General features: G+C 37.1%; 1 protein-coding gene across 1 annotated transcript in view; it reads left to right on the top strand.

Moving 5' to 3' along the window:
• GAS2 (growth arrest specific 2) overlaps window positions 1-14,581 on the top strand; it is a gene marked incomplete at both ends in the record, with an annotated part of 107,328 nt that extends 92,747 nt beyond the window's left edge. The window contains one exon of the mRNA XM_083348591.1: window positions 14,363-14,581. Within this exon, the coding sequence (XP_083204717.1) occupies window positions 14,363-14,581 (219 nt within the window). The remainder of the gene's footprint in view (window positions 1-14,362) is intronic.
• Between the last annotated feature and the right edge of the window lie 1,179 nt (window positions 14,582-15,760).

The following is a 15,760-nucleotide window of genomic DNA, read 5'->3' on the forward strand; positions in this document are numbered from 1 at the left end:
TCTTTCTCTGCAATCAGAGCTCCTAGAAATAAAAATCTTTTTTTTCTTAGAAATGTTGGTGAGCTGTTTCGCCTTCCAAAATAATCTTTATGCATTCAGAAGTATTCATCTCAAAGGAGATATAAACTAGAAATTTCCAAATTCTCTTCCAAGTTGGACTGGATTTATGCATTTAGAGAAGGACCCACTTGTGATGTTTCTACACTTCTTTGTTTGGGCAGTTGACTTGAGTTGCCCTAGCTAAAACTGGTGATGAAAACCTCCTTGGATTCAATCCTTTGGCTGGGAAATGGTATATACATTTGATAAATAAATCAGTACAGTTAGTAGGGATTTATTTTTAAGAAACATCCAAGATTCTGCTATTTTTTAACATTTTATAAATTAGAGGTGAACAAAAGGAAGCTTTGCTTTTGAAGACCTGTTATTTTTGCACAGAGGTATACTTGCTTTTGCAGGTTTCTTGTACCTGCATAGTCTTTCAATCCTTTATGGGCATGCATAGAGAACCTGTGTGATCTAGCGGTTAAGGTACTAGGCTAGAAACTAGGAGTCCCACAAATTCAAGTCCCACCTTAGCCATGAATGCCAGCTGGGTGATCTTGGGCCAGTCACACTTTCTCAGTCCAATCCATCTCACAGGCCTGTTGTGAAGACAATAGGAGGAGGTTTAGATATGCTAGCCACCTTGAGTTATGTATAAAAATAAAAATAAGAGAGAGAGAGAGAGAGAGAGAGAGAGAGATGGCAGATAGAGATAGGTAGATAGGTAAGTTAAAATGCACATATTAAGTTGAAATGGACAGCTATAGAAATTGAATTAATAGGAATTAATAAATAAGTAGAGAATGAATAGTCTCAGGATGGCTAGGGATGGAGCACGTGTTGGGGAAAATGAAAGGTAAAAGATTTGGCTGTCCCATTAATATATGAACATATTAATTAAGTCACACAGGAGCTGTGTACTAGGATCTTCTGTTCTTTTGTATCCTATTAGAACTGGGATGGAGACTATTAAGCTCTCTCTTTGGAAAGCTACTCACTAGATATTTCTCCCTGTCAAAAAGCCAAATTCTACACCAGAATCCAGTTGTTCACACTGAAAAGAAATAGAAGCATGAAAGCTCCCAGATATTCTGTTACAACAATCAGTATTTTTCTGGCATTTAGAGAATATTTATGGTCCAAACACTTTGCCAGTCTCCTTTCTTCTTCTTCTTCTTCTTCTTCTATTTTCCCCCATTTTTCTTCTGGTCATCTAGTTTAAAGAGAAAGATATAAAACTGATGAACATAAAGGCATCCAATATACTCAGATTTCTTACATTAAGAATTTCAGCAAGGTTTTAAGTGCCTCCATGCACATTGCAGCCAAGATCATTTATCTTCATATCTCCAACATATATATATGTACATATATATATACATTTCCAATTTTCTTTGGAAATGTTTTGTTTGATATCGTATATAAAAATTCTTCCATGAAAAGTTACAGCTACAGCATTCTCATTAGCTAGGTGGATTTCAGAATAGAATCACTTTGCAATTTATTCATTAAATGATACAAGGATAGAATAAAATAAAGTTCTTCCTCGTATCTCTTAGTCTCCTGAGGCAAATGTCTGAATCCTGTAAGGGTGATATAATAGAAGTAGAATTTTTTTTAAAGTTTCAAGCAAATAAGGCTATTATTCAAAAGCAACAACACCAAATTTTACCAAATATATACACTGTAAAGTGTCCCCCTCATTGAACAACAGTGGCTGTCCTGTTTCCTACTAAGCTATCATAGAGGGCAAAAGGCAGAACTTAAATTACAGGAAGGCAGATATCTATTGAATGGTAGGAAAAAGTTGCTAAGGATAAGAGCCACTGAACCATGGAGCCCATGCCAGAAGGAAGTGATAAAAATGTATATTTGCTGCATGCTTGTCAAAGATGCTTTAATTTGGGTTCTTGAACTGAGGGGAGTAGAACTTGATGATCACCTTTGTGAAGTTTACTAATGTGATGTGTTACCTGATTTGCTTTTACAGGCACTCCTCATTTTATTTTTATCTTACTTTGAACCAGCTTAGATACAAATTTTGATGTGGAAGCAAAATGTAGACTAAATGAATCAAATCACATAGCACCACTACTAAAAGAATCTTGATGCCAGCACTTAGCAAATCTAATGTTTCTTGTTAATACATCATCAGAACTGACCATGTATCACATACCGTATCTACACAAATGAAAGCAGTACTTCAGATTATGACACTGCAGGTCTTTTTTTAAAGCTAGGATCAAGATGTAACCTCTGTAACCATTATAATATAAATGCATGTATTGCAACTCTTTGTACCTACCAAGCATTTTTTTTTGGGGGGGTGTACAACAATAGTTCCTCACCTGTTTTCAAAGAGAGCTTCATTTAATCCTAGCATTTGCCTCCTCAAAGGCAGTCTCTTCCTACAGAGGCATTAGGTAAAGGTTCCCCTGCACATGTGTGCTAGTCATTTCCGACTCTAGGGGCCGGTGCTCATCTCCGTTTCAAAGCCGAAGAGCCAGCGCTTGTCCGAGGACATCTCCGTAGTCATGTGGCCGGCATGACTAGATGCCAAAGGCGCACGGATCGCTGTTACCTTCCCACCATAGTGGTCCCTATTTTTCTACTTGCATTTTTACGTGCTTTCAAACTGCTAGGTTGGCAGAAGCTGGGATGAGTAACAGGCACTCACTCTGCTATGCGGCACTCGGGATTCGACCCGCCAAACTGCCGACCATCTGATCGACAAGCTTAGCGTCCTAACCGCCAGTGCTAGCAAGAAGCTTTCAAAGTCAATGAAACCACTGACTGATGACTCCAACTCAGAAGGATGTCCAGGAAAAGTATCCCCAGCCAAATCAACTGTCCACCAGTACATAAACACACCTAAGAACATGAGAGAACAGACTACAGATAGTACAAACATACTGGCTTTTCACTGACTCTTGTGCACCCAAGCTAGTTTTGCTTAGATTAACTGGGTAATTAGTTTTTCAGAAAGTTGCAATATGTAACCCTGATCTTGTATCCCTTTGAAACTGTGATACAGTGCAGTTAGATTATCTTAAGAAAAATATATGGATATTTTATTTATTTATTTTATTTTATTTAATCCCATTTATATCCCGCCCTTCTCCGAAGACTCAGGGCGGCTTACAATCTAAGAAGCACAAATCAATGTGCTTAGCAGTAGCCTTCATTCTATGTATATGCCTGCTTATTAGGGCTTTCGCCCTCCCCCCCAGCGGCATTATTACAAAGTGAGCTTATTGCCCCCAACAATCTGGGTCCTCATTTTACCTACCTCGGAAGGATGGAAGGCTGAGTCAACCTTGAGCCTGGTGGGACTCGAACCTGCACTAATTGCAGGCAGCTGGTGTTACTTAGGGAGGCATTAGCCCACTGCTCCACCAAGGTCAGTCTTCTCCCCCAGTCTTCTCTCTTTTGTTTACAATTTAAAAAGATTTCAGAACCAGACCTTCTGAAAAGCTACAAGGTGTTCTAACAAACAAATCATCCTCTTTATCTTCTAGAGAAGAAAGGAAAAAGTGATCCTGCATTCTTCTCATTAGTGTTTTTATGTTTGCAGGGAAATTTATGCAGGGAGCTTTGGCAATTTACCACAAATATTGAAGAGAAGTACATAACATAACCCTTCACAAGAGTGTAGCACAAAGGCCCCATGGTTTCTGGGTTGGGTTTTTTTTTTGTTTTTTGTTTTTGCTTTATTCTCACATTGCTAAGCAACCAAGGTCACACTGCTTTGTATCCTGTGCTATATGTTCTGTCATTTTTAAAGCAGCTTGCCCCCCTTTTCTTCAAAAGCATTGTAATGATTTGGGAGCACAATTAATGGAGTCTAAGGATGTGATGACTTTCTCAAATCATTCTGGTTTTCTGGCAGGGCTCTTCATCCAAGCCAGGGCAGCCACACAGCTGAGGCTCAGCTAACTGGAGAGTTCTCCCTTACGAGGTTTAATTAAAATTTCTAGCTAGTTCAATCTGTCATTCCTGGTTTGAAAGCTGTGGTTCCTGCAGCCCAGATTGGTTCCAGTGCACATTTGCAATTTTGATTTACATCTTCTTCAAAGCCGCCTTCACATGTATAATCCTGAGTGACAGCCAAATATGTCTGTACAGTGTTTGGACCCATTCTAATTGGAAGCAACTAGTTCAACACAATTACTCCCTGCCTTGTTCTTCTTGCAAATGTGTTTTGGGAAATGGCTTTTAGAAGTGTACAGTGGGCTCCCAATTGTTCTGAACCAGCCCTCTTCTCGCACCCCTAATCAAAGGAAGAGTCTGGAAAGCGTCCAAGATCAAAAGGCTTCTGCCAAGTTTTAATTACACTGTTACAAAAATACAAGAGCTTGACTTCTCAAACGAAAAAGTTGCTTTCAGCAACTAGCCCCTCCCCAAACACTTCTTTTATAGAGAGCTCAGGGCGTGGTCTCCCTGTGCCTCCTCCCGAGGAGTCCCATAGCCTTCCTTTGTTTGTCCCTGCTCGTCTGCCTCCTGCGTCGGGCGTCCTTGAACAGGGCCAGCTGTGGGTCATCATCCTCCGCACTCTCGGGCTCACACAGCTGAGAAGAGGTTCCCGGCTGAGGACTCTGCAAAGTCTCCAAATCATCATCAGCCGGTTCGTTTCCCTCCTCCCCCACATCTGAGTCCTCCGATACATCGGACCCGGCTGTCGGACCCACAGGCTGGCCCTGAGTCACAACACCAATCACTAAGTTTGGAGCATCGACCATGATTTGGGGAAATGAGGATGGGGGAAAAAAAGATGTTTTAAGCTTCTCTCTCCATCCCCCTTCTTCCTCTCCCCCATCTCTGTATTATATCCCTACCTTAAAAATCAAACCATTGTTCATAAGCAGGCTGGATCTGCAGACTATAATTTAAGAACAAAAACCTAGCTTTTGCTGAGGTTGGTATGAACCAACCTCAGCAAAAGCTAGGTTTTTGTTCTTAAATTATAGTCTGCAGATCCAGCCTGCTTATGAACAATGGTTTGATTTTTAAGGTAGGGATATCTAGCTATGGGGTGGGGAGGATCATTGCTTAGTTTGTTTGTTTGTTTAAAAAAAAGGAGAAAAGGCTTCTTGTTAGTGGCCCTTGCATTATGAAATGCTTTATCTCTGGAGAAATGTCTTGTAATGACCTGCCCCACCTTGATTTTAGAAATATCTTTCAAAAGGCATCCGTGAGCTTTGAGGGCGTCGCATTACAACGGTGCGAGCTCCAGCCTTTCCTTCAGGCGGGCGACGCTCGCCGGTCGCACAAAAGGGGCGGAGCTTATGGCCCACCGGCGCAAGTGCCTAGTAGAGTGCCTGGGATTTTATTATATCCATCCACCCATCCATCCATCCGTCTATCCCATTTCTACACCTAACTAAATGACTTCTCTGGGGTGATTTAAAAACGCTATTAAAGAAATGATTCTAAAGGAGACTGTCCCGAAATTCACTCATGAAATTAGTGTCATTGATATGGAATAAAATAATCGCAAACTGCAAATGACTACAGCATAAGGCGAAAGAATAATAGAAGAGCGTAATATCCCAATAAAAGCAATACTGGAAGGGACCTTGGAGGTCTTCTAGTCCAATCCCCTGCTGGATCAGACCATAGGAATGTGGCCGTGCCTATCTTGGGAAAAAAATAATCTCCAAGCAACTTGCTTTCCATCCTACTTATCTCACTGTGCTGACTGGCAGCTGCCAATTTTTTTTAAAAAAAAATCCTCTCCCTCCCCCGCCCTTCTAGCTTTGGTTTAGGATCAATAGATACACCATAGGAACCGACGTTTTGAAGTTATACAATGGACACTCAAGACTTCTGGGATTTCCAAACCAGGTTCAAAGATTTTCCCCCCGGTAATAATTAATAAAATATATATCTTGTTGATTCACTTTCAATGAAATCTTTATTCTACACAGGTTAATGTGTGACGTCCCGGATTAGCACGCATTATGTACAGAGCATGCCTGCCATCCAGTGGTAGTTGTGATATTTGCAACTTCTCTGACTTTCTCAACTATTATTTGAGGATTACCAAGCTATTACATTGGTTTGCAGAACTCAGCAATTATTCGTTTATGTAGTATTTGCACTTTATAGTGATATCAGGCCTAGCAAATATGTAGACGTTTTAACTTATATCTCTGCCTAAAGTACTACATTTCATTTGAGGGCAGCTCTCTTTTGTTATATGAATGGCCTTTCTTTCTTCCCAAAGTATCCTAATTGAAGACATATCAGATCAGTAAAATAAATAAGACTGTTTCTTGTTTTAGTAATTTTTTTTAATTCAAGCCAATCTAATTCACATGCCCAAATAAACACAAGATCTATTAAGCCATCATCCTTCACCTTCATTTTTTCTGAGGAATGCTCTCTCTCTCTCTCTCTCTCTCTCTCTCTCTCTCTCTCTCTCTTTCTCTCTCTCTCATAAAATTTAAATGCAATCTGGAAATATGTTATTGCTATATTTTAAAAATGTACAAAAATGGGTGTTAAATACATATGCAAATTATTTCACACTATATACTTGTGTATAAAAGTGTACAAAATATTCATTCTGGTATTTTGCTTCATGTTTCCCAATCAGCATAACAATGTACTGAAAGGTGATGTCAGAATCCATTTATATCACATTCATAAATGTATGTTTAAAACATCATTCCCCCCCCCCCCAATATGGATTCTTCCATCTCCGGAGGAAGGAGGAGCACATGTGGATTCAGCCTGCCTTAGGTTATTTCAAAGACCAAGGGAACCTTTTGAACTGGGGGAAACAAAAGGGAGGGTTAGAGAAGAAGGCATCTGGCTTGTGTTTTCTTTTAATTCTGGAGAGGAAGAAGGCAATAACCATAAAGATTCAAAGTTCCTTTTTTCCCACGAAAGGGATGACACGAAGTAGAAGGATGGGGGCTGACCAAATGGGGTTGAGGGAAGGGGGGTTGAACCAGGTACCCTTTATAAAATTTCAATTTATAAAACAATACTAAGTCCTGTCTTGTATTCCCACAACCAAGCATGTCCTAGTAAAGATTCCTTTTGAACTAGAACTGACTCCAAGAGTTTTGGTCTTCCTAAGACGTGGTTTGGGGTGAGTCCTGACAGGTGATAATATGGGCTTGTGCTTCAAAAACTTCAAAAGCTGTGAGCAGATTGTTTCAGTCATCCTTAGTGTTTTGCAATAGCATCAATTCTCAATTCAGTCTTAGCAAAGTGAAATGAAACTTAGAATCAAAATCAGTTCACCATATATGAATTCATTAGTCCCTATGTGAGCAGAGAAACATTATCAGTAGGACTTTAATCCATCTGATTGTTTAATTGTCTTTTCAAAGCAAAACAGAGTTTTCACAGACAGTGGATTTTTTTTTATTTGTCCAATCATTTCATATTTCTAAAGTACAAATGAAACTGGCTTTATATCAATAACTAACATATTTACATTAAAGATGCTGGGTCATGTCAACTAATCTTAATTGCACCAGGTTCATACAAGGCTCCTTCCACTGCCTTTTCTTCTTCAAAAGTCTTACTACTGTAGTTGCTCACTTTTTCATTCCATCTGCATTCTTTCAGCACCCATACATGTATGACTCTCTCTCATGTTTTACTACATGTTTCTTAAGTATTCCATTCCCATTGCTCTCAATCTACTTGTGGCACTACTTGTCCTTGATGGGCTTTTAAAGGATGTGCATGTTTTAGGTTCCTTCCATGAAGCAATGTCATCTGACAGTATCCAGAAAGTGAACCTTTTCCACTGCAGTGCCTGTTCTCTGGAATGATCTTCCTCTAACAGTTCTGGAAAAAAAACAAAAACATTTGACCCTGACCTTAATAGTCTTCAGAAAGGCATTGAAACCCTTGTTCCTTCCTTAGGCGGTGGGAGTAGGATGATTGGAGTTCTTGCCTGGAGGGATGTAAGGTAAATTTGGATATACTCCTATCTAGATAAAGGTAAAGGTTCCCCCGCACATGTGTGCTAGTCGTTTCTGACTCTAGGGGCCGGTGCTCATCTCCGTTTCAAAGCCAAAGAGCCAGCGCTTGTCCGAGAACATCTCCGTGATCATGTGGCCGGCATGACTAGACGCCAAAGGCGCACGGAACGCTGTTACCTTCCCACCGTAGTGGTCCCTATTTTTCTACTTGCATTTTTACGTGCTTTCAAACTGCTAGGTTGGCAGAAGCTGGGACGAGTAGCAGGCGCTCATGCTGCTACACGGCACTCAGGATTCGACCCGCCAAACTGACGATCTTCTGATCGACAAGCTCAGCATCCTAACCCACTGAGCCACCACGTCCCTAATACTCCTATCTCTAACCCTATCATAAACAACTTGGATTTCCTGAAAGAGGTTGTCATTGTTTTCCTTGTCTATTTGTTGCCTTGTTATCTTAATGTTCGAGAGTAATTTACAGAATTGCTGCATAAAGAACCACGGAAATATGTAGAAAGATCAAAGTGCTTTCTAATATATATATATATATATATATATATATATATATATATATATATATATATATATATATATATATATATATATATATATATATATATATATATATATGTATATATATATATATATAAATACATACATACATACATATATATACATACAGAGAGAGAGAGAGAGAGAGAGAGAGAGAGAGATGTGCCAACCTGGGATATAGTATAATAATCTATTTTGTAGTGTGTAGACTTAGTTTGAAAATCTTGGGTAACCCTTGTGGCAAAAGATTTATGGGACTATTTTGGTGTGTAGAAATATCTAAAATTCTTGGCATAAATAGTATGGATACAGGGCAAAGATAATTATGATGCTGTTTCATATAAACTTGATTTAATTAATGGAACTTTTAGGAACCTCTGTAAAGAATTGTGATATTGTGATAAATTGTGATAAAGTCCAAATAAGAACTTTATAGAGGAGTCAAGTTATAACATTTATGAAAGTTATCATGGAAGGAAAATAAAAGAAAAAATGTTTTTTTTCATTGATCCTGCAAATGATTTAAAGAGTAAACCCATGATGATTTTTGGAATTGTACTGTCCCCAAAAGGCAACCATTTAGGGAAGAGGGTTGAGGAAGAGGTAATGAGCTGAAGATTTGTAGATTAGCAATTTCAGAACCATGGACAGTGTCACAAAGTGCTGGTGTAAAGATTTTCTGATTGAATTCATTGGTTGTATAATAGATTAAGTGGCAGATTCCTCAGCAGTGATTAGTAACAATGTATTTGGGTTAAGGGGCATGGGGGGAACTCCACTTTCAGAAGAACTGTCCCAAATTATGTTAAAATGCTAACCTTTTTTTCTTTCCAATTGTTGACTTTGTCTGGAAAGATATCTACGTACTAATATTTGATTGGAAACAGTCCAGGTCTTTTGCTTGCTGGAGAAATTCAGAATACAAAACATAGAACAGAAATTCAGAAACATTCCCCTAGTATTTAGCAAGTGACGAACAGGTCCAATTGGTGGCCTTATATAGGAAATAATCAAAGAATGGCTCCTTTTTTCTCCTTCTCTCTTCTAGATTGTTGTTAATGATGCTGTATTTTAAGGTTCTTTGTTTGGAGCCATGATATTACATTAACATGTTTCTTCTGATGACATGCAAGTCAGCTTTCTGACCTTGGGTTTGCATGTGAATAAAAAAGATCAGGGGATTTCCTAATGCAACAAGAGCATTATATTTTTTAACCAAAAACCTATTAAGAAAGGAGCACTCATAACTAAAATCATTTCAGCTTGCCTTATATAAAGCTTCCTTACAAATTTAAATATAAGGTTTTGACATTTCACAAATGGATGCAAGAATGTCAACATTACCAAGATATGCTTCTATAATTACAATGACTATCGTGACTGAGGGAATATGCTTTCAAAGTATCACATTTTAAAATTCCAGATATTTTTCCCCCTAGGTTGAAGGATGACCTCTAAATGTTTCCATTGATTAATCTCCTCCAGAGCCTATGAATCTTTCATATTTTCCTAATTTGGCATGAGAATAATGGCAGTTGTTTCAGCTTGAGAATTTTCCTTAAGGTCAAGACTGTTGTGCTTGAAATTTATATTATGTTGCTGTTGTTATAATTAATTCATCTCATATTACTATTTTATTTCTCTAGTTAAGGATTGGAGGATTATACCAACCAATAAATGAAATGTTAGGCATATCTGAATTGCACGTGTCTTATAAAACTCTTTAGTTGCATTGTAATTGTGTAGTTCTCTTTAACTAGATGGTTTTTAACTGAATTAGCTGCTTCAAGTTTGTAATCCCCCATTGTTTTATTTAATTGAATAATGTCAACAATAAATTGATATACACAAAGTTCTTGAAGAAATAAACTCATTGATTGTAATTAGAAAATTAAATAAATTTGGGTTCATACATGCTTCCATTCCTTCACCTTTCCTAAAATATTTACAAAGTTTTTTAAAATAATATTAAAGATTATAATTTCAATTGTAAAAACTAATACAAACTAAAAGAAAGAAAAGAGTAGAAATAGTAAAAGAAAAAGTGCAAAGGAAAAAAAAGAGGAAAATTAAGAATATATGAAGAATATATATATATATATATATATATATATATAGAAGTGACTTCCAAGATTCATTATAACAAGTTTAAACATTTTAGTAACTTTTTACCAGCTCTTAATTTATAAGCAATGATCTCATCATTCTATCTCATCCCACCTCTTATCTATAAGCAAATCATAAATATTGTCTTTTCAGTCCTGATATCAACAAAAATCTATTAAGAATTACCAGAAATAACAATTTAACTACTGTATCAAATAAACCAACTTTATATTCTTTCCTTTGACTTTAATTATCATATCTTTAGTCCATTTATGTAATGTCATAAAGCTCATTTTTTTTCTTTTTTATTCATTCTCCCAAGATTCATCCAAGCTTTCACAAATGTCTTTTGTGAATCCAATATAAAAGAATTATCTAGGTCTAGGACTGTTGGTTTATTCATTGTAATTCTATTTTGTTTTTTAAAGCATCAACCAATTTATTTTGTATGTCCAATTAGGCATTTTTTTACATGTCACTCTTGTAGCCTGTTATTTGTAGATCCACGTTTGATGCCATTTCTGTCTTGTCAGATAAAATTTGTTCCTTTTCTGCCATTTTTTCTGAAATGTTGTTTGGACACAATCCATCCACAATCATTATTGAGATTGTTGGTATTAACTTCTGATTCCATTTTTTCAAAAACATTCTGCAGTATTTCCAATTGTTACAATATAACATTTCCAAAATGTTATAATACCTTTCATAATTCTGTAGTTCTTAAGCAGGTTCATGTATTCTTCTCCTTTAATTAAAAACTTTAGTTCCCTCTAGTGTCCAATTGTTGAAATTGTCATCTCCTATGTATGTTTAAAAGCAACCGAGTTTCTCAGAGGAAGGGTTCTTTTCAATTAATTCTTTATAATTTACCCATTTGAACTTTTCAGAATCAAAATCTTAATTATCCTTTTGCTGTTTAATTCATTTTTGTAATTAAAGTTTTTTTTCCATTAAGGATTTTTAGTGTTTTTAGACGTTGATTCAAAGATCCCTAATAGCTGAAAAGGAGTTAATAAGCAATTTCCTACTGTAATTAGTAAAGGAAGTGTGCAAACTTAGTATTCCTTTAAAGGTGCTAACCACAAGATGAGCTATTCCTTTGCAAGATGAATAAGATGGCTATTCCCTTGTCTTCCATGGTTCAAAACCTGCAAGAGATTGCTGTCTTGAAGTCTGTTCAAGAGGAACAACTTGTATGGAGCACTTTTGTAAAATCTTCATCCTCTCTGTGTCCAGAGATGTTTGAAGACCATGTCTTCAGTCTGACTTTTCTTCCTCCTGAGGTTTATTCAGTGTTTTATCCAGAATATTTATTAAAGATGCAGCCTATTCAATTTTATTAGTGTCACACTTATTTTTTTCATTTCTATTTAATATATAAAATATTTAAATTTACTTTTTTCTGTAATATAGTTTGGCTTGTCACATTTTATTTTCTGATATTGGCTTAATTTGTTTCTTCTGGGATCAACACAGATTTGGGTGATTGATAGACAGTGATAATTAATTGCATATAACAAACTGTTGTCATAATTCATGAAAACCGCTATGTCATTTTTATCTTCAAGCCATCAGGAATAGGGAGCCCTAACGTGGACAGGTTTTCTACTACTTTTGCAGTATTTACTCAGAAGTAGAATGCAGCCCTTTCTACTGTGGAACTATAAGTGTGATAGTCCATTTTAAACCATTTATATTGTCAGTGCTGTTTTATTATGGAGCAGGTTTCTATTCTGAGGTAGCTATTTAGCTTTCAGGTGTCAAATTAATATAAAACAAGGGTTCGGTTAGCTTACTTTCCTGCTCCTAAAAAGCAAGATCACTTATATTTTCTGTTGTGGAAACTACCCTGTTTAGTCCTTATGTTATAAGGAGTTTTGAATATTTTTTTATTTATTTTTATTCAGTGATTCTCATAATACTGTAGTCTGAGAACCTACCAATTTTTTAAAAAATATTCTACTTTAATGGTGCCCAAGCCCAAGATTGTCAAAAAGGATATCCATTGTGCTTAGATACCAATTGTTCTTATCTGTCTGTGCTGGAGACTGTTCAGAATAGATATTCAACTTATAGAGGAAATAAACAGGATAGGCTATTGAATATGGCTCTCTGTTTTAGCTATCATTAACACTTGAAGCTGCAATGCAGCATCTTAGCAAGTTGTAAAATTAAGATCTGAATATTAACAACAATAACAGAGTTAAGATGCTGTTACCACATTAGTGGCTTGATCATCTAAATGTCCTTCTGAGTGTATCTTTTGGGCTGGTCAAATAGGTGTATGCATATTTAAAAAGAAAGATTTGGCTTCAGTGATTCCTATAGGCTAAGCCAGGGGTGTCAAACTGCAAGCCCATGGGCTGGATGCGTCATGCCGAAACAGCACCCACCCCAGCTCTGGCAATGGGGAAAAAGTCACAATACGTCACGACACGTCACGTTACATTGCGAGTTTGACACCCCTGGGCTAAGCTATTCCAATATTCTGTTCATGAAACGGTCCCTGAAGATACTCCGGAAACTGCATCTAACTCAGATTGCTTAAACAATCATCATTATTCTATTGCAACTGATTCTCTGTTTACTGATTGCTTTCTAAGTCAAATGCAGAGGGTTCCCAATAAAGTTGATATGGTTTTCCAAGCTATTTAGAGGACATGACCTCCCCCTTACACCCTTGGCTCATCAGTAGGCTATTTTTTTACAGGTACTTCCACAGATACCTTTGACATCAACAATCCATTCCTTTCTTTCCATTTTGAAGAATATTATGGAACAAACTACTATGAGAATCAAACCAGGCACTGTCCCCCCACCCCATCTCTTTTTGACATAGCTTAGAAGGAGGTTCTTAAGTTAGTTATTTCCATAGATTATTTATTAGGGCCTAGAACCTAATAACAAGAAAGAGCACATGAATCTAGGTTTGGCGAGGCAATATCTGAAGGAAAAAAAACTATATTTTGGACCAGATGATCTCCAAGGTCCCTTCCAGCTTTATTACTATTATTATTACTACTACTAATATTATTATAAAAAGGGACACGGTGGCTCAGTGGGTTAGGACGCTGAGCTTGTCGATCAGATGGTAGGCAGTTTGGCGGGTCGAATCCCGAGTGCTGCATAACAGAGTGAGCGCCTGTTACTCGTCCCAGCTTCTGCCAACCTAGCAGTTCGAAAGCACGTAAAAATGCAAGTAGAAAAATAGGGACCACTACGGTGGGAAGGTAACAGCGTTCTGTGTGCCTTTGGCGTCTAGTCATTCTGGCCACATGACCATGGAGATGTCCTTGGACAAGCGCTGGCTCTTCGGCTTTGAAATGGAGATGAGCACCAGCCCCTAGAGTTGGAAACGACTAGCACGCATGTGCGGGGGGAACCTTTACCTTTACCTTATTATTATTATTACTATTACTATTATTATTATTATTACTATCATTGTTTGTTGTTGTTTTGTTGTTGTTGTTATTATATTTATTATTATTATTATTATTATTATTATTATTATTATTATTATTATTATTATTATTATTATTATTATTATTATTTCCTGCCATATATTAGCCCAGAATTGGATACTAACAATAAGTTTAACAGGATTATGTACGATATCAGGCCCTTTCACTGCTCAACAGTTGATAAATGTGAATGCTGCTTTTCGGCTCTTTTATGTTTCCTTCTTTTTTTCTTCATTCCTTTTGCTAATTTAGATGCTGCACAACAAACATGTAATGGTTCGTGTAGGAGGAGGATGGGAGACGTTTGCAGGATACTTGCTGAAGCATGACCCCTGCCGAATGCTGCAAATATCTCGGGTGGATGGCAAAACTTCCCCCATCCAGAACAAGTCTCCAACCATCAAGGACCTGACTCCAGACAGTTACCTGGTGGTTTCTGCTCATTACAAAACCAAAAAAGAGATTAAGTGAAATTGCCTTCTCATTTCTTTGCGGGACTTGGTATATGTAGACCCACGCTATTCTTCATGTGTAGTCAAATTAGTTGATGCTTTGAAAGGACTTCTGGACTTAACATGCAGACTGGAAATGACAACCCATTTCATGGATTGTTGAGCGGTAGAACTATTTATTTCTAGTACTGTGCCTTTTCATAGCAAGTTACTCTTGGTAGGTTAATTATGAAAACCGGATTTTTTTTAAGACAGACATATTTTTAGTCTAATTATTACTCTTGAATGTACTCGTAGGTTGATTAAAACAATATGGCTCATGTTAAAAAAAATGAAATGCGAGAAATTGGATTGAAAAAGCAGTAGGTATGATTCCCAATAATTTGCCACAGCAAAGAGTTATATTCAGCTTTGTAGGAAAAAAGCAGGGGTGAGGAAGGATAATGTAATGGGAAACATCTGTCTTGGGCTCTGGAGAGCTAATAGCGTAACAGACGATGCCAGACAAATATATTCGAATGGCTTCACCTATTTTGTTCAAAGAAAAACAGCTTCTTATTTGTGAATTATATCACGTACAACTCCATTGTTGTTTGTAAAACATTATTCATGGGTTAACATTTAAATATGTGAACAGCCAATTTAATTTCCTCAGCAAATCAAGACAGATCACTTCAGATTAGCTGTATGTATCAAACTGATGAGTTTATTCCAGGCTGACTCGCATATTAAAGGAAGCTGATCTATACACATATTCATATTAAATGAATGGGACATTGTTTGGGAAAATATATACTTGCTTCAGGCAGACCCATATCCATAAGTAACCGCTGGGTCAATATGATAGCCCATCTACAAAATGAAATTAAAAAGAAATAATAGAAATCCTCTGTGAATGAGAGGCCAATGCTTGTTTTGTTTATTCATATCAGAATGTAGCTTATGCTGATATATACTGTAAGTTTGTCAATTATGTCTGCCTCTGGCATGTCTCAAATAATGTCAATATTGCTGGGCGCTGTAAAGCAGAATAACTATTTGGGAGCTGGTTCCCTGAAATAACAACTTTCCCTCCATTCAAAACCCAACACTAATGACATAGTAAAAACACAACAAAGATTCCTAGAAAGCCAGGATTCATGCAGTAGGTATGAAGTTAATATTTTAACTACATTGACAGTTGCAAGAAATAGATAAG

The sequence above is a fragment of the Vipera ursinii genome, assembly GCF_947247035.1.
Source record: "Vipera ursinii genome assembly, chromosome: 1".
Taxonomy (NCBI): domain Eukaryota; kingdom Metazoa; phylum Chordata; class Lepidosauria; order Squamata; family Viperidae; genus Vipera; species Vipera ursinii.